Here is a 22848-nt window from a genome sequence, read left to right as displayed (position 1 = left end):
GGATGACAGCTGTCAGAAAAGCATATAGGTTTGTAAAGCACGTAGAATTTACCGCCACCACATGGAGGGCAGCACGGTGATTAAAGATGGCGGATGACAGCTGTCAAAAAAGCACATGGCTGTTTCCAAACAAGAGCACGTGGAATTTGCCGTCACCGGGGCAGCACGGTGATTAAAGATGGTGGATGACAGCTCTGTCAGAAAAGCATATAGGTTTGTAAAGCACGTAGAATTTACCACCACCACATAGAGGGCAGCACGGTGATTAAAGATGGCGGATGACAGCTATCAAAAAAAGCACATGGCTTTGTTTCCAAACAAGAGCACGTGGAATTTGCCGTCACCGGGGCAGCACTGTTCTCTCTGGATTAAAGATGGCGGATGACAGCTGTCAGAAAAGCATATAGGTTTGTAAAGCACGTGGGATTTGCCGTCACCACATAGAGGGCAGCGCTGTTCTCTCTGGATTAAAGATGGCGGATGATAGCTGTCAGAAAAGCACATGGGTTTGTTTCCAAACAAGAGCATGTAGAATTTGCCGCCACCACATAGAGTGTAGCACTGAGGTTTGTGATGCAAGATGGCGGATGATAGCTGCACGTGAATTTGTAGAGCACGTAGAATTTCCCGCCACCGGGCAGCACTGAGGTTCGCGATGCAAGATGGCAGATGACGTACCACATTTCAAAGGTAAGTGGCTAAAGAGGGTAGCACTATGCTCAAAGATGGCGGATGACAGCTGCACGTGGCTGTCAAAAAGCACGTGGATTTGTCTACATAGAGGGCAGCACTGAGGTTTGCGATGTAAGATGGTGGATGACAGCTGTCAAAGGTAAGTAGCTAAAGAGGGCAGCACGATGCTCAAAGATGGCGGATGACAGAAGCACGTGGCTTTGTTTATCTCGAGCTAGTGAGGTTAAGTTGGTAGCACTGAGGTTTAGGCCCGCCAAGATGACAGCACTGCCGATGACAGGTGACGAAAGAGGGCAGCACCGTGCTCAAAGATGGCGGATGACAGCTGTCAAAAAGGGCATAGGTTTGTAAAGCAATTAGAATTTGCCGCCACCACATAGAGGGCAGCACTGAGGTTTGCGATGCATGATGGCGGATGACAGCTGTCAAAGGTGAGTAGCTAAAGAGGGCAGCACGGTGCTCAAAGATGGCGGATGACAGCTGCACGTGGCTTTGTTTACCTCATGCTAGTTAGGTTAAGTTGGTAGCACTAAGGTTCAGACCCGTCAAGATGGCAGCACTGCCGATGACAGGTGACGAATTTTACATCTACTGCGATATAGAGGGCAGCACAGTGCTCAAAGATGGCGGATGACAGCTGTCTAAACAGCACGTGGCTGTCAAAAAAACACGTGGCTTTGTTTACCTCGCGCTAGTTAGGTTAAGTTGGCACTACTGAGGTTTAGGCCCGTCAAGATGGTAGTACTGAGGTTAGCGATGCGTTGTTGTCTGTCAAAAAGCACGTGGCTTTGTTTACAAACCTGTCAAAAGCACGTGGCTTTGTTTACCTCATGCTAGTTAGGTTAAGTTGGCACTACTGAGGTTTAGGCCCGTCAAGATGACAGTACTGAGGTTAGCGATGCGTTGTTGTCTGTCAAAAAACACGTGGCTTTGTTTACCTCACGCTAGTTAGGTTAAGTTGGCACTAGTGAGGTTTAGGCCCGTCAAGATGGCAGCAGTGAGGTTAGCGATGCGTTGTTGTCTGTCAAAAAGCACGTGGCTGTCAAAAAACACGTGGCTTTGTTTACCACATGCTAGTTAGGTTAAGTTGGCACTAGTGAGGTTTAGGCCCGTCAAGATGGCAGCAGTGAGGTTAGCGATGCGTTGTTGTCGATGACAGTTGTCAAAAAGCACGTGGCTTTGTTTACAAATTCAAATCTCCCGCCAAAATTCAAATTTCCCGCCAAAATTCAAATTTCCCGCTTGCGGCGGCGGAGGAGGAGGCGGGCGGCGGAGGCGTCAGAACCATCCAATTATACTACTCAAGAAGATTTAGAAGTAGGGAAGCAGCCTTAACATCGTGTGCTGTGGTGTACCATGAATAGCAGAGTGACCTATAATTTGACATTGGAGCACAAACAATTCCAGACTTCCTGAACATAAAATAATTCATCAATTCCACATTTAAAATATTTATATCTGTCTTATGACAGGTCATGAAACTCGTGCGCTGAAGTGAAATTCAATGCTGGATGTAGCTTCTGGTATTGCAGTCGTACGAATATCGTGCTTTATGTACACCTCGCATGTTTTCAAAAGCCTACTCGCACTTAAAGAATTCAATCTTAACAAAAACACTAAAAGAAAAGGTTGCTACTTTTATCCTTCCCTTTCAGTCATCTCGCTTCTTTCCGAATAACGTTCCGCCGTTTTCCTTCAATTCCGCAATCGTCATTGCACCTATATTATTTCCCATCTCCTTCAAAACATGCCCAGAAAATGGTAACTTCATTTTCATGCATTTAGGGTAAAAGCACCAGTCACTGTCACCCTTAAGGAAAATTCATACTTCATTTAATTCTACTTACATTTCTTTTTCGTTTGAACTTCGTTTCATGGTGTGAATATAATCTACAGTTTTTTTATTTATCTAGGATATATTTGTTCTAACTATAATGTTAGCAGTTAACTGAATATTTTTGTTTGTTTAAAATGTAAAAACGTAATAATTCACTGACATGCTACAAAAACTTAAAACACCAATAGATGACACAGTAGAGAACCAATGGTTGACAGTTAAGAAAATTATAACTAAGTACATCATCACCTTTATTAGGAATTGCAGCGCAGGAATATAACGTTAAGACGTGAAATAAACTAAATTCTTTAAAACTTTAAGTGCTATCTTGTTCTCATTCATATTAAATTTTGAGATATGATTTACATTCAGATGTTCATTTCCAGAAGGAAATTTATGGTCTTACACAGCGGATGGATTCCAAGGCACCAAATCGCACTTCCTAAAGCCTTTCTGGATGGCTGTGAAGGGGATGTCATTAAGAAAATCGGTGAAAAATCTTACTTTTTCAAGATCGGTGAATCCATATTTTCTGTTCTCCATGAATTGACTTTCTGCTTCCAACGGCCCTTCAATGATCTGAAAACAGAAACATCCATCGGTTGGATGAGATGCGCTGCGTTGGGATACGGGGCTATGATAATGATACTCTTTTTCTGCACAAAATTCACTAGTGTGAAGAGTCATGTGTGAGGAATGGCCATCGAGGAAAAGAATCACAGGGGGATATTATAGCTGTTGAGCCATGGGTAAAGCACATTGTTGACAAATTCATTAAAAAAGTGCTCCGATCATCCACCCACTTTCTGACGGCCTATTCCCCAATCTGAGGGAATGCTGGCTGCAATTTTTGATGGGATCTTTTCACATTTAAACGCTATTAATGGAGGGGCCACCACACATGCTGCACTGGCCATTATTGTAACAGTTAAACATTCCTTTTCATCTGGATTTACCTTTGGTCATTTTTTCCCCCTTTAATAAAATTTTACCTCCTTTCGGATTCCAAAACATCCCAGTCTTGTCTGCATTAAAAATCTTAACTCGATTATCTGTTACGTCCAAAACATTTTCATCATGCAGGTAATTATATATTTCTTTGTACCAATTTTGCAGGACTCCATCGATGCTTTGATGTAAGGTTTTCTGGTGTTCGCAAAGGGAGGTGCCTATTCAATAGTGATTTAAACCACTTACGGCCAGATTTGAACTGGGACTTCCTATTTAATCGTATTAAGAGTTGCTGAACACTGTTAATTAATTCCTCTTTCACAGTTGGAAAACCAGCCTTTACCAAGGACTGAATCCAGTTCACAAGCAAATCTTCCTACTCTAGTAAAAAAGGTTTATTTCCCATTACGGATTTAGTAATTTTGCCCTCTACCCTATACATCAGGGTCATTCTTAGTACTCCATTTCTTTTAGCTGCTGATTTCACCAAAGACCCATTTCATTTATCCTCGATTGCTTGCTCCATTTGCTCCGGAGCATAATTAATAATTCTCTCTCCTTTTAAGTCATTTTGTGGCCTAAAACGAAAGATAGTACAGTAGATAAAATCACGGGTTCTGGCGCCACCACCGCCACCGGCCCTCCGCAGAGGCTTCCACCGCCACACGCTCTCGGGAGAGGCCTTCTCCTCACGCTGCCTAAGAGCGCAACACTGACCTTACATCCGCCATCTTGAAGGGGCTTAACCTAACTTTTTAAACGTAAGAGCTAGCCTAACCTCATGGAAGGGCCTAACCTCAGTTTTACAGCCGGATTCCCTTCCTGACGCTAAGAGCGCGATCCTAACCTCACGTCCGCTATTTTGGAAGAGCTCAACCTAACTTTTTATGCGTAAGAGAACTAGCCTAACCTCAGATTTACAGCCGAATTCCCCTTCCTGGCGCCTAAGAGAGTGATCTTAAATTATCTGTAATCTTGGAGGAGCTTAACCTAACTTCTGACGCACAAGACATCAAGCCTAACCTCATGGATGGGCCTAATCTCAGTTTTCGGCTGGATGCCCTTCCCGACGTCAATTGTACAAGATGGCGGCTATACATGGCTCCTTATGAGACACCGCCTAACCTCACATCCGCTATCTTAGAGGAGCCTAACCTAATTTTTAATCCATAAGACAGCAAGCCTAATCCCATGGAGAGGCTTAACCTCAATTTTACGGCCAGATGTCCTTCCCTACGTCAATTGCACAAGATGGCGGCTATACATGACTCCTTATTAGACGCCTTAAGGGAGCTTGCGCAAGAACTTTTGACACGCAGGACAGCTATCCTAACCTTATAAAAGGACCTAACCTCCGTTTTACGGCCGGATGCCCTTCTCGAAGTCAACTGCACAAGATGGCGGCTATACATGACTCCTTATGAGACTCCTTAAGGGTGCTTGCGCAAGATGGTGGCTGCAAGATGGCTGCTATAGATAGGCTCTTATGAGACCCCTTGGGATGCTTGCGAAATATGGCGGACACAAGATGGCGGCTATACAGGCTCCTTATGAGACACCTTAAGGGTGCTTGCGCAAGATGGCTGCTGCTCTTATCAAGAAAGATAGCTTAGAGGCTACCGTGCCGTGCTAGTTCGATTCATTAAATTTGGGGCTTCAATGCAAAATGTTAAATATCTCGAAAACGGTGCGTCGTAGAGCAAAACGGACAGAATGTTCCTGCCCATTACCCAGGTTCGCAATATAAGAAACAAGATAGCGTAAGAAAAAAATAGTCTAATGATGAGATCAACGGTTCGGTTCCTACTTAGGCCCTCTGGCATTGACAGCTATCTAATTCTACAAAATGGCGGCTATACATAGCTTCTTATGAGACTTCTTAAGGGTGCTTGCACAAGATGGCTGCTGCTTTTATGAGACGCCCTAGGAATGCTTGCGCAAGATGGCGGACACAAAATGACGGTTATACATAGCTTCTTATGAGACTGCTTAAGGGTGCTTGAACAAGATGACTGCTGCTCTTATGAGATTCCCTAGGGATGCTTGCACAAGATGGTGGCGGCCCTTATGAAGAAAGCTAGCTTAGAGGCTACTGCACAAGATGGCGGCTGTTGTTATGCATGTGCTAGAGGGCAATTTGAAATTCCACGTGCTCTTTAAAGCTACGTTCTTTTTGACAGCGGCCATCTTCAATCAACAGTGCACCGTGCTGCCATCTTTAGCTACTACCTCTGAAATGTGGTGGCGGCAATTTGAAAAATTCTAAACCACAACGCATCGTGCTGCTATCTTTATGACACTAAACCTCATCGTTATACATGTGGTTGTGGGTAATGTGCTATTTTGACAGCTCCCATCTTTAATCAACAGAGCATAGTGCTGCTATCTTTACAGCACTAAACCTCATACCTTTGAAATGTGGTGGCGGGTAATTTAAAAAATTCTACGTGCTTTCTTGACAGCTGTCATCTTTAAACAATGGCGGCTATACATAGACTGTTAAGGCCTCATCCTTCTCCTCCTATGTCAAGGCATAGCTTTATCGAACAAGTTTAAACCTGCATCGCGAAGGCAAGAGTGTGCAGCGATAACATCATTGTGCATAACGAACATAACAAGACTAGAATTAAACACTGTACTCGATGTCGTTAACCTCAACATGTGATCAGAACATTGATTGATGTGTTCAGAACACTACATAAATGGCTAAGACTAGAATCGAACACTCTACTCGATACAATGTGTGTTTAGAACATGTTAGGGGATACCTTTGTTCTAAGAAGATCAGACTGAAACATAACAAGACTAGAATCGAACACTGTACTCGATGTTGTTAACTTCAACATGAGATCAAAACATTGTTTGATGTGTTCAGAGCAAAAGTACAACTTCAATGATTTGCCTAGTGTAAAAATAAAAAACTATGGAAACACACTGTGCGCATATCGCGTAGCTAACTCGCTCAGTAAACGATATTGCAAAAGTACAACTTCAATGATTTACCTACTGTAAAAATCAAAAACACACTGTGCACATATTGCGTAGCTATCTCGCACAGTAAACGATACAGCAAAGTAAAACTTCAATGATTTTCCTAGTACGGAAATAAAAAACACACTATGCACATATCGCATAGCTAACTCGCTCGATAAAAGATAATCTGATTATTTACAATAGAAAAACATAGATTCAAACCCTGTTCTATTATCGCAAAGACGGAAAGTGAAATTAAACAGAACGATTGGTGCTATAAGAAATACATTGGTTACATTTAAGTCCCTAGCAGTCGAACAAGTTACCGCATAAACATGAAATATAAGTCAATCTGTTGGCATGGGTTACAAGCATGTAGCTTATGCGGAAAGTAAAGATCGCTAGTGCTATAAGAAATACACTGCGTACATTTAAGTCCCTAGCTGTTGAACAAGTTATCACATAAACATGTGGCATGAAATGTTGGTTCGGAAACATATTGTTTCAATCTGTTGGCATGGGTTACAAGCATGTAACTTATGCGGAAAGTAAAAATTAAACAGAACGCCTAGTGCTATAAGAAATACGCTGCTTACATTTAACAAGTTATCGCATGAACATGTGGCATGAAATATCTGTTCGGAAACATATTATTTCAATCTGTTGGCATGGGTTACAAGCATGTAGCTTGTGCAGGCGAGGACTACTATACAAAATGCTGAACCGAAAAAATAATCGTGATAGGGAATGGAACCCAGGGGTTACGTCTTATCATAAGGGTAAAAGGATGAAAGGACTCTTCCTCCTCCTCTTCCTAGGGCTACTGGGCTAAAGGGCTCCTCCGCCACCTCACCACGCCCTCCTCATCCCGGAAAGAGTTAGCTGAAGTTGGTAAACAGCAGCAACACCCTCATCGATTGTTATCAGCAAGAACGCTTCTACTTTGTTAAGTGTAGCAAATTAATCTCTATTGGTAAAGGTTTTTTTTATTCAGAACCGAAGAAATTCATACCACGCATAACAGGGAATGGAACCCAAAGGTCACGTCTTATCAGAATTACATAATAAAGAATAAAATCCCTAGATCCATTTATGGCGCGATGAGTTGCGTTTTCCTAACAGAAATCAGTATCTGCTTGATTGTGTTTTTTTTAAGTGTTTGGAACACTGAACGTTTGAAGGTGGCAGCAGTGAGGTTAGCGATGTTCTGTTGTTGGGTTTTAAATTCCGCGCTACAACATGCATAAGGTGGCAGCCTTGAGGATTAGCGCCGTAAAGAAGGCAGCAGTGAGGTTAGCGATGCTCTATTGTCCTTAAAAGTGAGGTTAGGATCCGTCAAGATGACAGCTGTCAAAAAAGCACGTGGCTTTGTTTACCAACAAGTGCACGTGGTCGTGACCGCTATGCCGCGTCAGCACGCGAAGTTCAAAATGCACGCTTACGTGGTTAGAACTTTGCTATGTTTACAAGATTTTTACATAGTTATTCTTTATGCTTTAAGTTCGTGCACATACGTTATGTTAAGATAGCAGCACACACAAGCGATGGTCGCACGCTCTAGTGGAAGAAGTTTAGTACGATAGTCGATGCATTCATCATTGATAGGTGATGTGTACACGCTTTTAAACCTTGCTATTTTTACTGCAACTATGTTCGCAAGATTTTTAAACCTTGCTATTCTTGCTGCTGCTATGTTCACAAGATTTTTAAACATAGCTATTCTTTGTGCTTTAAGTTCGTGCACATAGGTCATGCTAAAATAGCAGCACAAACACATGTGAACGTTGTACATTCTAGCGGAATAAGTTTAGTACGATACTCGATACATGCATCATCGATACGTGATGTGTACACGCTTTAAAACATAGCTATTCTTTAAGCTTTAAGTTCATGCACATAGGTTATGCTAAGATAGCAGCACACTTATTCGATTTCTGCACAATCTAGCGGAAGAAGTTTAGTACGATAGTCGATGCATGCAAAATCGATAGGTGATGTGTACACGCTTTTAAACATGGCTATTATTTGTACTTTGAATTCGTGCACATAGGTTAGCAATACACATATGCGATTGCTACACGCTCTAGTGGAAGAAGTTTAGAACAATAGTCAATGCATGCATCATCGATACGTAATGTGTACACGCTTTAAAACATACCTATTCTATATGCTTTAAGTTAATGCACAAAAGTTATGCTAAGGTAGCAGCGATTGTTGTACACTCTAGCGGAAGAAGTTTAATATGATAGTCGATGCATGCAAAATCGGTAGGTAATGGATACAAGCTCTAGCACTTGAAAATAAAAACTTACTACTGCTCTGTTCACAAGATTTTTAAACATGGTTATTATTAATGCTGCTCTTAACAACGTAGAGCATGGAATTGATGATCTCCGTGCTTTTGACGAGTTCTAAATATGTAGGCGTGGATTTCGAACATCGCGTGCTGACGTAGCATACCACGTGACCGTAACGTCACGACCACGTGCACTTGTTGATAAACAAAGCCACGTGCTTTTTGACAGCTGTCATCTTGGCGGATCCTAAGCTCACTTTTAAGGACAATAGAGCATCGCTAACCTCACTGCTGTGCTTTTTGACAGCTGTCATCTTGGCGGATCCTAAGCTCACTTTTAAGGACAATAGAGCATCGCTAACCTCACTGCTGTCTTCTTTACGGCGCTACACCTCAAGGCATGCTGTAGCGCGGAATTTAAAATCCAACAACAGAACATCGCTAACCTCACTGCTGCAATCTTCAAAAGTTCAGTGTCCCAAACACTTAAAACAATCAAGCAGATACTGATTTCTGTTAGGAAAACGCAACTCATTGCACCACTAATAGGTCTGGGGATTTTATTCTTTATTAGGTAATTCTGATAAGACTTGGGTTCCATTCCCTGTTATGTGTGGTATGAATGTCTTCGGTTCTGAACACAAAACCATTTACCAATAGAGATTAATTTGCTACACTTAACAAGGTAGAAGCGTTCTTGCTGATAAAAATCGATGAGGGTGTTGCTGCTGCTTATCAACTTCAGCTAACTCCTTCCGGGAGGAGGAGGGCGTGGTGAGGTGGTGGAAGAGCCCTTTGGCCTAACCCATGCCAACAGATTGAAATAATATGTTCCCGAACCGATTTTTCATGTCACATCTTTATGCGATAACTTGTAATATGCAAGCAGCGTATTTCTTATAGCACTAGGCGTTCTGTTTAACTTTTACATTCCGCATAAGTTACATGCTTGTAACCCATGCCAACAGACTGAAACAATATGTTTCCGAACCGATATTTCATGTCACATGTTTATGCGATAACTGGTTCGACTGCTAGGGACTTAAATGTAACCAATGTTTTTCTTATAGCACCAATCGTTCTGTTTAATTTCACTTTCCGTCTTTGCGATAATAGAACAGGGTTTGAACTTATGTTTTTTCTATTGTAACTAAATCAGATTATCGTTTATCGAGCGAGTTAGCTATGCGATATGTGCATAGTGTGTTTTTTTATTTCCGTACTAGGAAAATCGTTGAAGTTTTACTTTGCTGTATCGTTTACTGTGCGAGATAGCTACGCAATATGTGCACAGTGTGTTTTTGATTTTTACAGTAGGTAAATCATTGAAGTTGTACTTTTGCAATATCGTTTACTGAGCGAGTTAGCTACGCGATATGCGCACAGTGTTTTCCCATAGTTTTTGATTTTTACACTAGGCAAATCATGGAAGTTGTACTTTTGCTCTGAACACATCAAACAATGTTCTGATCTCATGTTGAAGTTAACATCGAGTACAGTGTTCGATTCTAGTCTTGTTATGTTTCAATCTGTTCTTCTTAGAATAAAGTATCCCCTAACATGTTCTAAACACAAGTTGTATCGAGTAGAGTGTTCGATTCTAGTCTTAGCCATTTATGTAGTGTTCTGAACACATCAATCAATGTTCTGATTACATGTTGAGGTTAACGACATCGAGTACAATGTTTAATTCTAGTCTTGTTATGTTCGTTATGCACAATGATGTTATCGCTGCACACTCTTGCCTTCGCGATGCAGGTTTAAACTTGTTCGATAAAGCTATGCCTTGTCATAGGAGGAGAAGGATGAGGCCTTAACAGCCTATGTATAGCCGCCATTGTTTAAAGATGACAGCTGTCAAGAAAGCACGTAGAATTTTTTAAATTACCCGCCACCACATTTCAAAGGTATGAGGTTTAGTGCTGTAAAGATAGCAGCACTATGCTCTGTTGATTAAAGATGGGAGCTGTCAAAATAGCACATTACCCACAACCACATGTATAACGATGAGGTTTAGTGTCATAAAGATAGCAGCACGATGCGTTGTGGTTTAGAATTTTTTCAAATTGCCGCCACCACATTTCAGAGGTAGTAGCTAAAGATGGCAGCACGGTGCTCTGTTGATTAAAGATGGCCGCTGTCAAAAAGAACGTAGCTTTAAAGAGCACGTGGAATTTCAAATTGCCCTCTAGCACATGCATAACAACAGCCGCCATCTTGCGCAGTAGCCTCTAAGCTAGCTTTCTTCATAAGAGCCGCCACCATCTTGTGCAAGCATCCCTAGGGCGTCTCATAAGAGCAGCAGTCATCTTGTTCAAGCACCCTTAAGCAGTCTCATAAGAAGCTATGTATAACCGTCATTTTGTGTTCGCCATCTTGCGCAAGCATCCCTAAGGCGTCTCATAAAAGCAGCAGCCATCTTGTGCAAGCACCCTTAAGAAGTCTCATAAGAAGCTATGTATAGCCGCCATCCTGTAGAATTAGATAGCTGTCAATGCCAGAGGGCCTAAGTAGGAACCGAACCGTTGATCTCATCATTAAACTACTATTTTCTTATGCTAACATGTTCCTGATACTGCCAACCTACGTACTGGGCTGAAAAATTTTGTCCGTTTTGCTCTACGACGCACCGTTTCGAGATATTTAACATTTTGCATTTAAGCCCCAAATTTAATGAATCGAACTAGCACGGCACGTTAGCCTCTAAGCTATCTTTCTTGATAAGAGCAGCAGCCATCTTGCGCAAGCACCCTTAAGGTGTCTCACAAGGAGCCGTGTATAGCCGCCGTCTTGTTGTCGTCATCTTGCGCAAGCATCCTTAGGGCATCTCAAGCCATCTTGTGCAAGCACCCTTAAGCCGTCTCATAAGAGCAGCCGCCATCTTGCGCAAGCACCCATAAGGTGTCTCATAAGGAGCCTGTATAGCCGCCATCTTGCGCAAGCATCCCGAGGGCGTATCATAAGAACCTATGTATAGCAGCCATCTTGTAGCCACCATCTTGCGTAAGCACCCTTAAGGTGTCTCATAAGGAGTCATGTATACCGGCCATCTTGTGCTATTGGCGTCGAGAAGGCCATCCGGTCGTAAAACTGAGGTTAGGTCTTTCTATGAGGTTAGGCTTGCTGTCTTGCGTGTCAAGAGTTCTTGCGCAAGCACCCCTAAGGCGTCGCATAACGAGTCATGTATAGCCGCCATCTTGTACAATTAAAGTCGGGAAGGGCACCCGGCCGTAAAACTGAGGTTAGACCCATCCATGAGGTTAGGCTTGCTGTCTTGTGCGTCAAAGGTTAGGTTAAGCCCCTCTAAGATGGCGTATGTGATGTTAAGCTCACTCTCTTAGGCGTCAGGAAGGGCATCCGGTCGTAAAACTGAGGTTAGGCCCTTCCGTAAGATTAGGCTAGCTCACTTACGCATAAAAATTTATGTTAAGCTCCTGTAAAATGGCGTATGTGATGTTAAGCTCACTCTCTTCGGCGTCAGAAAGGGCATCCGGCCGTAAAACTGAGGTTAGGCTAGCTCTCTTACACATAAAAAATTAGGTTAAGCCCCTCTAAGATGGCGGATGTGTTAAGCCCTCTCTCTTGGGCGTCAGAAAGGGCATCCGGCCATAAAACTGAGGTTAGGCTAGCTCTCTTACGCATAAAAAGTTAGGTTAAGCCCCTCCAAGATGGCGGATATGAGGTTCGGGTCGCGCTCTTAGCCAGCGTGAGGAGGAGGCCTCTCCCGAGAGCGTGTGGCTGCGGTGAAATATTCGCTGGTGGCTCCAAGTAGCCTACGCAGTGGCCTTCATGGTAGGCAATAGCCATGTGTTTTGGTAGGTGTGCCATTTACCGACTGATAAGCCCAACTTAGCACACTGAGGCGAAATGCAGGCAACCAGGAATGAGTTAGCTGGATAATTTATAATACCCAATTCTGGACCAACTATATTAGTATAAATTTACTCATTCGGGACATATATTTCAGGTTCCCTATGGGAATCAACATCTATATCATCAGCAATGCAGTAATTTAATCGTTACCAATGAGAACAGATCTAGTCTTGGCAGCAATAATGGATGCCAGTAAATACGGTGGGAGATTGGGAAATACTGCACTGTACACATCTTCAAAAGGTATTGATAAGATGGTCACCATTATGCAAGGAAACGCAATACCAGTCAGACAGACCAAGCGTGAAATACATAAGAAAATAATGCAACCAGTAAGGTAATCCTTATAGATGTGTGTTTTTTAGAGGTGCCATTGGTCTCTTGCTCATATCTATGATCAATCACTGCTCATCATACAACAGCTGTTGATGAACAGTTCACAAATGAGGACATTCAGTGGGTAGATTGACCAGCTTGTTCCTTTGTTCTAAATCCCATAAATTGTGAGAAACACCACTGAGCCCTACAGAGGAATGGATAATAGAACTATTGTGTAAATTACAGACAATATAAATGCAAACATGGCTTGCAGGGATGACCATATTCCCTTCTAAGGATCACTGTTTCCTAATGTTCCAAATTCAGAACAGCTACATAATGTCCTACTCCATCTTTTGAGTCAACTGTTACAGCTACATTACTTCTTTCACATTTTTTATATTGTTTGAAGTTCCCACAGTATGATTTGCTTATATATACACAACTCTTGAGTTAAGGAACAGATGGAAACTTGCTTTCCCTGAAAATTTTGCACGCCAAAGATAATCGGTATAAGCAGTTATATAATTAATGATGAAATGATCAAAACAATGAAAATAAAACATATTAGGATTTTTAAATTCCAAATGAATAAAATTACAACCAGCCAGCACAAGAGTTACAAAGTTCAGAATTGCTTCCATTACACCGTACACAGACTAAAGTTCCTGAGACTCGTATCAACTAAAGGAAACAAGAAAAATGCTGGGACTGTTGGTTGTTATATCACCTTCCATAATAAAATATTCTTCCTTTGCTCAATCTAGCAAACCTACAAAAACAACTAAATTACCTTATGTTTAAAGAAGATAGTTAGGATAACAGGGGTAACAATGGAGAAAAAACATTAGGATAAGAGTTGTAATAATCCTAACAGTCTATTTACAACAACTGATATCATAATGAACAGAGTATAATCTGTTCTCACTGAATTTCATAACAAAAAACAACAAAAATCTTGCAAAACTAAACTATCAACATAAAATTACATTTCAATAATAACAACATGAGAAATTCAATCCAATAAGATCTTGATAACAGTTCAGACATTCAAGGCCTTAAAATTAACAGTTTTCCCATATATTTCTGAATTTCACTGTTCTACATATCCTTTTAAAACTTTCCACCAAATATGTTCACTTAAGTGTTTACTCAATTCAGCATACGAGGAAAAATTTGCTTGACATTCACCACAAGCATAACTGGATGCTTCTTCATGTGTTCTTAAGTGAGCAGCTAACTCTGAGTGGCATGAAAAATTTGTTTCACATTCATCACACCTGAAAACTTCAGTTTCTGCATCATGCTTCTGTAAATGAGAAATTATATCATCCTGATTTGTAAAGTTTGCCCCACATTCACCACACTCAAATACTTCCTTCACACGAAGATGCTTTTTTAGGTGCCTAATCTGCCCCACTTCAGAAAGGAAACGGGCACCACATTTTGCACATTCAAATTTTTTGTGAAGTTTATTTACATGTCCCTGAAGCAAACCTTTGCTATTAAACTTAACAAGACAAAAATGACACCTATGCAATTTCTTTGATGAGCCTCTTGTACTTGATGCATCACCATTGTCTTCACAATGCACCTGACTATCAGTAATATCATTTTCAGATGTTTTCTGAGTATCCAATTCCTCAACTCGTCGGGCATCTGCTTCATAAGCAAGTGTTAACAAACAATTCCACTGATCTGACAGAGCAACTCCTTCCTTGTCAGCAGCAACATCAATCTGTTCATCACAAATATAAATTTCCTCCTTCGCAAAATCAGGAACAAACTGAACTAATTCACCAAACGAAGGTGTTCCTTTCAATACACTGTAGCTTTCACTCAATAAGGTCCTACAACTATCTTTAGGAACATTTTCATCCAATCTTTCAGGGGAGGATGGCTCATCTAGAGGTATATTTATGGTAGAATTATTTTTAAGTGATAACTGCACCACAGTACTTTCTGGTGTACCATCAGTTTTATTTAATAATGTATACACCGGTATATCTTTTGCCATTGTTGGATGTTTTAATAACACGTGTTCATAAACTTCTATCTGAGAGAGATAGCCTTCAGAACAATGATCACACTTGTAGGCACAGTGCCTTTTAATGTGTACAATCAATTCATATCGAGACACAAAACCTTGGCCACACTTGTCACATGAAAATGGCTTAACTGTAGCATGTCTTTTGGCATGATTATGCATATCACCTTGTGTTCTGAATTTCTTCAGACAGACATTACAAGAATAAGACTTTACATCACTATGTCTACGTAAATGCAAGATTAACTCACGACGGAATTTAAACCTTTTTTTACATTCATTACATTCAAAATTTCTAACATCAATGTGTCTCCTCATATGAGATGTTAATTTCCCTTGTGTAAAGAAGCCAAATCCACATTGACTGCATTTATAGGGCCTTTCTCCAGTGTGAATTCTGACATGAATAGTAAGTTCACTGCTGGTATAGAAACAACGATCACATTGTTCACACTGAAAGGGACGATCGCCTGCATGGCGCCTCAGGTGTACTTTCAACTCACAGCTGGTGCTGAACTGCCGCTGACACTCCGTACACTCGTGTGGCTTAACACCAGTGTGAGTCTTGTAATGAGTAGTAAGATGTCCTCGCTGACGAAACCGTTTATTGCACCATTCACACTTATAAGGACGAGATTCAGTGTGTATACGGATGTGAGACTGAAGTTCACTTCCTCCACAGAATCTCTTTGGACACATAGGACAAGGGTAGGGTCTAGCTCCTGTGTGAGTGCGTACATGGCGTGTCAAATGGCCTAACTGCGTGAAACATTTCCCACATTCTTGGCACTTATGGGGCTTCATGCCCACATGAACACGGACATGAATGGACAATGATCTGTTGTTTGCGAATACTTTCTGGCACATATTGCACTCAAAATATTTGACTCCTTTTTTCTTCTTGAAATGTGTAGGATATTTACTTTTAATGTCAAGTTCTTTACTGAAGACTGCAATACTGGCATCTTTATTGTTTACAGCACCAACAGTATCTTCAGTCTGATGACAGTCAGCCATTATACCAACTGACATATCTTTCATTCTGAAATGAAAAGAATAGAAAACAGAGGTAATTACTGAAGCATAAACTGGAATATAAAGCAGGAATTAATTTGTAAGACATGACAAGTAAACACAGGAGGAATATAACGTATGAGTATTCATAAATAAAACACTCAACCAGTGTCATGCGCAGTATTACAGTAAAATACAATAAATTGTGTGATGACATGGTCCTTTGCATCTGCAAAGATGTTGTCAGAGAAAACTAAGCATATAGAACAATTTTGTACTTCTTGCACACAGATTATGCAAGTACAGGCTGTCTAGGGAGACAGAAGTATACTACTCAAGTGTTCACAGTTTAGAAAGAAAAAAGTTACAGAGACAACCTGCAACTTGATTAACTTGGTGGAGCTCTCACTTAGCAACTGACACCCTTCTAAGATACAAACGTAGAGCAGCAGCAAAAACACTGTTGACAGCAATTGCAACGTGACACTCAATATGGATTCACAGCTACAAAACAGCAGCGATTTATAAGGTTGTCAATGAATGCAAAAAATATATATATATATACATCCAAGGCTCCCTACTGGTGTAGCAAAGAGTACTGTTACATCTTCTCTACCCTGGAAACACAATGACAGGTTGTTCCCTTAAAAAAAAAACAAAAAAAAAACTTTTAAAGATGATTTTAACCAAATGTACAATGGTAGACCAAAGGGACTGAAGACCACAATGATAATTCAGATGGAAGTTTGCTGGCCAAGGCAGATGTGAATAACAATGTTTAAAGGCCTGTTGATAATCACGAGAGTCCAGATATTTAGGCAGTTATAAGAATGAAAACTAATTTGGTTTTAATATGCTTCCGGCTGCTGGGTTGGTAACAGTGTGAGCCACACCGCAATCCATTGTTGACGCCTGGATTACAGTTACTTTCTGCACTAGCAGTGTGGTTATCAAGTCATGCAGACGTTGAAAAGTGGAATAAAAGTTTGGCTTTCGGAATTTAAGTGATGGAACACTCGTCTTCTGCAGCTATTGTAACAAAGAGTTAAGTTTTATAAATTTCATTTATTGAAGCATAAATATGCAAAAATATAAACCATATATGGGTTACATTATTGCTATCAAACTTGTAAAATGTATTTAGGTGAATGCTAAAACAAAATTCCAACTACAGCAGCATCAAAAAAGCGTGTTGCATGAAAAAAAAAAATTCTTTGAGACAAAGGACTTCCAAGCAGGCCTTGCTCACTAATCAAAAGCCAGCAGAGTCAAGAAACCTATTTGCTGGGGTTTTATATGAGGTGCTAATATCATCAAACATCCCAATTAAGATAATAGACCCCCTAAACTCAGAGAGGTTTTGCAAAAATACTGTAATTAAGATACTCCTTCAGAATACACATTAAGGCAGAAATATGTGGATGAAATTTACAACAAGGTAAGCAAAAAAATTATAGTAAACCCATACTTCCACTGTAATATTACCACTTTAAATTATATTAATCTAGTACCATTCTACAATTGTTATTTTATTGTTCAATATTTTTTGCACTAAGCTAATATAAATTCCCACCACAAGGTGGCATCCCAAATAACTTCAAATTAATTAAATGAAGTAATTTCCAGACTGCTCAAACAATCAAAGATGATACTGGCGACAATCCTATATGGATAATGGTGGACGAGACGACAGACACAACTGGATGGTTTGTTGCTAACCTGATTGTTGGTAAATTAGCATTTGCTGAAACAGGTAGGCCACATCTCCTGAGCTGTAAAATGCTTGACAGTGTCAACAATGAAACAATAGCATGTTTCACAAATTAATCTCCCCGTACCGGTAAGCATTTATTAGTTTTTAGTATTTATTTTAGTATTAGTTTTCTCATCCTGATAGGCACATAAACAATGAATACAAAAATATAATATCTTCAAAATTATATAAATATATATTTATAATAAGTTCTTTTAAATTAATATTTGAAAAATTATATTAAATGTGTATTTCTTTGTTTTGTTTCACTGTATTAACTATTAGAACTTGTTCCCTTTGTAACAGATATGTGCAATAAATATCAAAAACATATTTTAAAATATCAAAAATTAAATTTTAAAGTGAACTGTAATGAGCATTTCCACTGAGAAAGTAAGCTAATTAAATACTTTATAGGCTACAATCAGGCATTTCCTGTTCTGTTTTTAGGTATTCTATGGCCGAGTGTAGGCAATGAAGAAAGTGTTCTTCTTATGGTGATGGATGCAGCACCATATGTGATAAAAGCAGGAAAACATTTTAAAATATTTTATCCAAAGATGCTACACATTACAGTACCTGCCTAGCCCATGGAATTCGTCGTGCAGTTGAAGAAATCCGTTGTCAGTTTCCTGATGCTGACAGTTTAATAAACCAGACAAAACAGGTGTTCCTCAAAGCTCCCTCTAGAAGAAACATGTACCTAAGTTTCCACTTCCAGTCCAGCCAGTCCTCACCAGATGGGACACATGGAGAGCTGCTGCAGCATTTTATGCAAAGCATTTTGAAGCCATGAAATCTCTAAGTCTTCTTTTATAATATTTTAAAATGAAAAATTTTGAGGGGATTTTAACGTCTTTTAAAATACTGGTAATGTTTTATTTAAATTTAATTGTCCAGTGTGTTGTAATCTCATTTTAGTTATTTCTTGGCAGGTGGTAGATAGTTTTGAAGCCAATTCAGCACACTGTATGGCTCTGGCACAGAAGGGGTTCAGAAGTGATGGTGTTAAGAGCGATCTTGCTTACATCCTTACTCCTTTCAGCATGATACCACAGGTCACAGAGAAGCTGGAATGCAACAATTTGACACTAATGTCTGCCATTCAGAAAGTGGAAAACTGTTGCAGATATTCCTGGACCCAAAGAGAGAATTTTGTCAGAAAAATTTGAGTCTGTGCCGAATAAAGTAAGTCTTACCAGGTTCTGAGTGAAATAAGCCAAGTTATTGAAGGTATGACAAACATAATTCCAGCATACATTGCAGTAAATGATGTATCATGCTACAAATATGCTCCCATTACATCATGTGATGTAGAATGAAGCTTCTCATCATACAAAATTATACTGACAGACGTTACAGTTTGCTTCCTCAAAATTTAGAAAAATTGTTAGTTGTATATTACAACAAATAGAATATTGTTATTTTATGTATGCAAACTTTGTCTTCTTCAAGGTTTTGGCCTTTGACCAATTCCAAAACTACATATTGAGTGAAAATAATTATAAATTATAATATGAATCTGTGATGGATAAAAATAAAGTCATACCAGTTACTGAGTGAAAATTACTGGGAGCTGATTAAATAAACACAGTCTAAGAAGAAACGTATTATCTAAAAGTAAAAATTCAATCTAATACTTTTATTATATTGAATTTTTAAATGAATTCCTACCAACAAATGATAACTTTCAAGTATCCAAATTAAAACTAGCATGAACAACTTATTATAATTTCATAGCTCTTCACTTTCAATTTCATATTTTTCAAATATTTTATTTCATTTTGATAAAAATTTCTTCATATTTTTACTCGCTCTACTTAAAAGTTTTCAGTCTATCCAAACATGAAATGTAAAAGCACTATACATATCTGTAAAAAAGGAACAATGTTAGTGTTATATTTTGTGTTTCGACAAACATTATGGCCCAGTTTCTTCAACGAATGTTAAGTGTTAACACTGCTGTTAAGGACACTTAACACATAACTTAACAAAATGTTTGTCTTATCAACAACTGATAACTCTAACAAATTGTTAATACTTGTGTTAAATCCACATGGCAGCAGCCCTGTGTAAAACCTCTAAACAGCTGCTAAAATTTTGAAATGGAGGCATGTAGAAGACATAAGTTTTTTTTTGCTAGGGGCTTTACGTCGCACCCACACAGATAGGTCTTATGGCGACGATTAAAGACGTAAGTCTGAAGCTCTACTATTGTATGAAGACTATTTATAAACTGAAGAAGGCAAAGGACGACCTATACTAAGAAAAAAACTACTTATTAGAGTTATCAGAAGGAAGATTTCTACAATGATATCTAATTACCAAAGCCATAATGAACAAGGTACTTGAAAAAATTGAAAATAGGTTAGAGTTTCCAACAGACTGAAACTTATCAGTGTCTCAAGTACAGCAGTTGCTTATAGTTTTTACAAGGAGAGGTCAGACTCACATCCTAATCGATTTCAACGAGCTTAATGTACCTGTGGAAGGGACACAACAGTAACTCGTGTATAAGGGTTTAGGTCAATATGCTTTTGTTTTCGAAAAAATTTAGGACAAATGTCATGAGGCAGGATCCGTTACGGACCAAGGGGAGGTGACAGAACACTAAAAGGCGAACCCATTTTATTAAACAGATCAGGTCCGCAACCTAATGATTTCCGAAAAATTTACGAATCTCCCGATTCCAATGCAACGCAATACTTGGAGAGTTGCACAACAGTCAAGCGGAGTGGTGGCTGAGTGTGGTCACTGTACTTGTCTATGAACCACGACGATGCGAGTTCAAGTCCTGCCGCAGCTATAATTTTTTATACAAATTAAATTATTCTTCGAGACACATACATACACATCATTATAAACCGTTATACCTTTCGGCGTTCAGTCTGCAAGCCTCTGTGAGTTTACTAAACGTCACGACAATCCTCTATTTGCAACTAGTCTGTGGCCTCATTCAGTTCTATACCTCTTATTTTTAAATCGTTAGAAAGTAGTCTAACTATCGCTGTCTTCGTCTACCTCTATTCCTCTTACCCTCATTAACAGAGTCCATTATTCACCTAGGTAACCTATCCTCCTCCATTCGCCACACATGACCCCACCACCGAAGCCGGTTTATGCGTACAGCTTCATCCATCGAGTTCATTCCTAACTTAGCCTTTATCTCCTCATTCCGAGTACCCTCCAGCCATGCCTGTTCTAATTTTTGAATAAGGTATCCTGAGTCCACTCAGCTTTCGTTCCTGTAAAGCAAAGTTGGTCTGAAAACAGACCGATGTAAAGATAGTTTCGTCCGGGAACTGACTTCCTTTTTACAGAATACTGTTGATCGCAACTGCGAGCTCACTGCATTGGCTTTACTATACCTTGATTCAATCTCCCATCCTGGGAGAACACACAACCTAAATACTTGAAATGATTCACCTGTTCCCGCTTTGTATCACCTATCTGACATTCAATTCTGTTGAATTTCTTACCTACTGACATCAATTTAGTCTTCGAGAGGCTAATTTTCATACCATACTCATTGCACCTATTTTCAAGTTCCAAGATATTAGACTGCAGGCTTTCGGCACAGTCTGCCATTAAGACCAAGTCGTCAGCATAGGCCAAACTGCTTACTACGTTTCCACCTAAGTGAATTCCTCCCTGCCATGTTATACCTTTCAGCAGATGATCGATGTAAACTACGAACAGCAAAGGTGAAATATTACAGCCTTGTCTAACCCCTGTAAGTACCCTGAACCAAGTAAAGTAATGAATATGTAAAAGCATTTTCAGAAATTTATAACATTTTCTATATACATACAGTGTAAAATCACAATCATTAATAATATTTGTGTGCAATATTCAAAAAATCACTTATAATGATGACGATGATGATAATGAATAGTACAAAAGTCCTGTATTGTATTACTTTTACTATAACAGATTAACACTACACATCTATTCCTCTTCCTTTGTCAACTACGAACAGCAAAGGTGAAATATTACAGCCTTGTCTAACCCCTGTAAGTACCCTGAACCAAGAACTCATTCTACTATCAATTCTCACCGAAGCCCAATTATTTGAGGGAAATCAGATGAAATGGCGTATGGGTTTTCATGTCGGGAGTGTCCGAAAACATGTTCGGCTCGCCAAGTGCAGGTCTTTTGATTTGACTCCCGCAGGCGACCTGTGCGTCGTGATGAGGATGAAATGATGATGAAGACGACACATACACCCAGCTCCCGTGCCAGCAGAATTAACCAATTATGGTTAAACTTCCCGTCCCCACCGGGACTCGAACCCAGGACCCCTGTGACAAAAGACTAGCACGCTAACCATTTACCCCTAGAGCTGCACATTATTTAAGAGAATGTGAAGGTAAAATTGCAAATAAAAATATTAGACAAACTGCAGCGAACTTTACCTCTACCTCAAATTAAAATACACACACACACACATCCAGCAGTAACTGTGAGAACGTTTAGGCCTATATTAATTTCAGGTAGAAAATGAAGTGTATTGCAATTTGCGTAATATTTTTGTTCCCATTTTTATCTTCCTGTTCCCTCAAATATTAATTTATTTTGTACAAGAGTTATAGATTAGACAAGACTCAAACTCACATCGTCAAGGTCATCTCATTTAAGACGTATCAATTATTACATTTTCCTGGTGATGAAGGAGCCTTAGATTGCACTCATATAAGAATAGGCTATATCGAATGTTGTGATATAACAGCCCATTCTTACATTTCTTAAGCACACTCGCATACTTCCAAATTAAAACTATAAAAACATTTGTCTCGCATTCATCAAACAACGCTTTTGTTGCCTCTTACTTGACACGTTTACATCTTAGTGGTCTCCGCTAACCATAACCTATAATGATGTCAACCATGTGTGACAAAACACTATTTCAACACACTACTAGGAGCACTTTATATACAGAAACAAAAGACGCTCACTGCCAAACGTATTCAGAAATCTCACGGAAATGTCTTAATTTGTCTTTAACAACTGTTTCGTAACAAATGTTAGAAATGTGTTTCTGTAACCGGGTAGTTTTAACAGAAATGTTAAATTAATAACAATTGTTAGTTAAC

General features: G+C 39.6%; 1 protein-coding gene across 7 annotated transcripts in view; it reads right to left on the bottom strand.

Moving 5' to 3' along the window:
* Nucleotides 1-2670: 2670 nt before the first annotated feature.
* LOC136858536 (zinc finger protein 665) overlaps nucleotides 2671-22848 on the bottom strand; it is a 69405-nt gene continuing 49227 nt past the window's right edge. For 5 of the 7 annotated variants that reach the window (XM_067138145.2, XM_067138146.2, XM_067138144.2 and 2 more), the window contains one exon: nucleotides 13500-16030. In XM_067138145.2, the coding sequence (XP_066994246.2) occupies nucleotides 14035-16029 (1995 nt within the window). In that variant the 5' untranslated portion in view covers nucleotide 16030 and the 3' untranslated portion in view covers nucleotides 13500-14034. Of the gene's footprint in view, nucleotides 3110-13499; nucleotides 16031-22848 lie in introns of those variants that run through there. The other 2 variants (XR_010858648.2, XR_010858647.2) reach the window with 2 other exon arrangements.

This window comes from Anabrus simplex, chromosome 1, assembly GCF_040414725.1.
Source record: "Anabrus simplex isolate iqAnaSimp1 chromosome 1, ASM4041472v1, whole genome shotgun sequence".
Lineage (NCBI taxonomy): Eukaryota > Metazoa > Arthropoda > Insecta > Orthoptera > Tettigoniidae > Anabrus > Anabrus simplex.
Note: the sequence above shows the minus strand (reverse complement) of the source record. Positions and strands in the feature narration are given on the sequence as shown.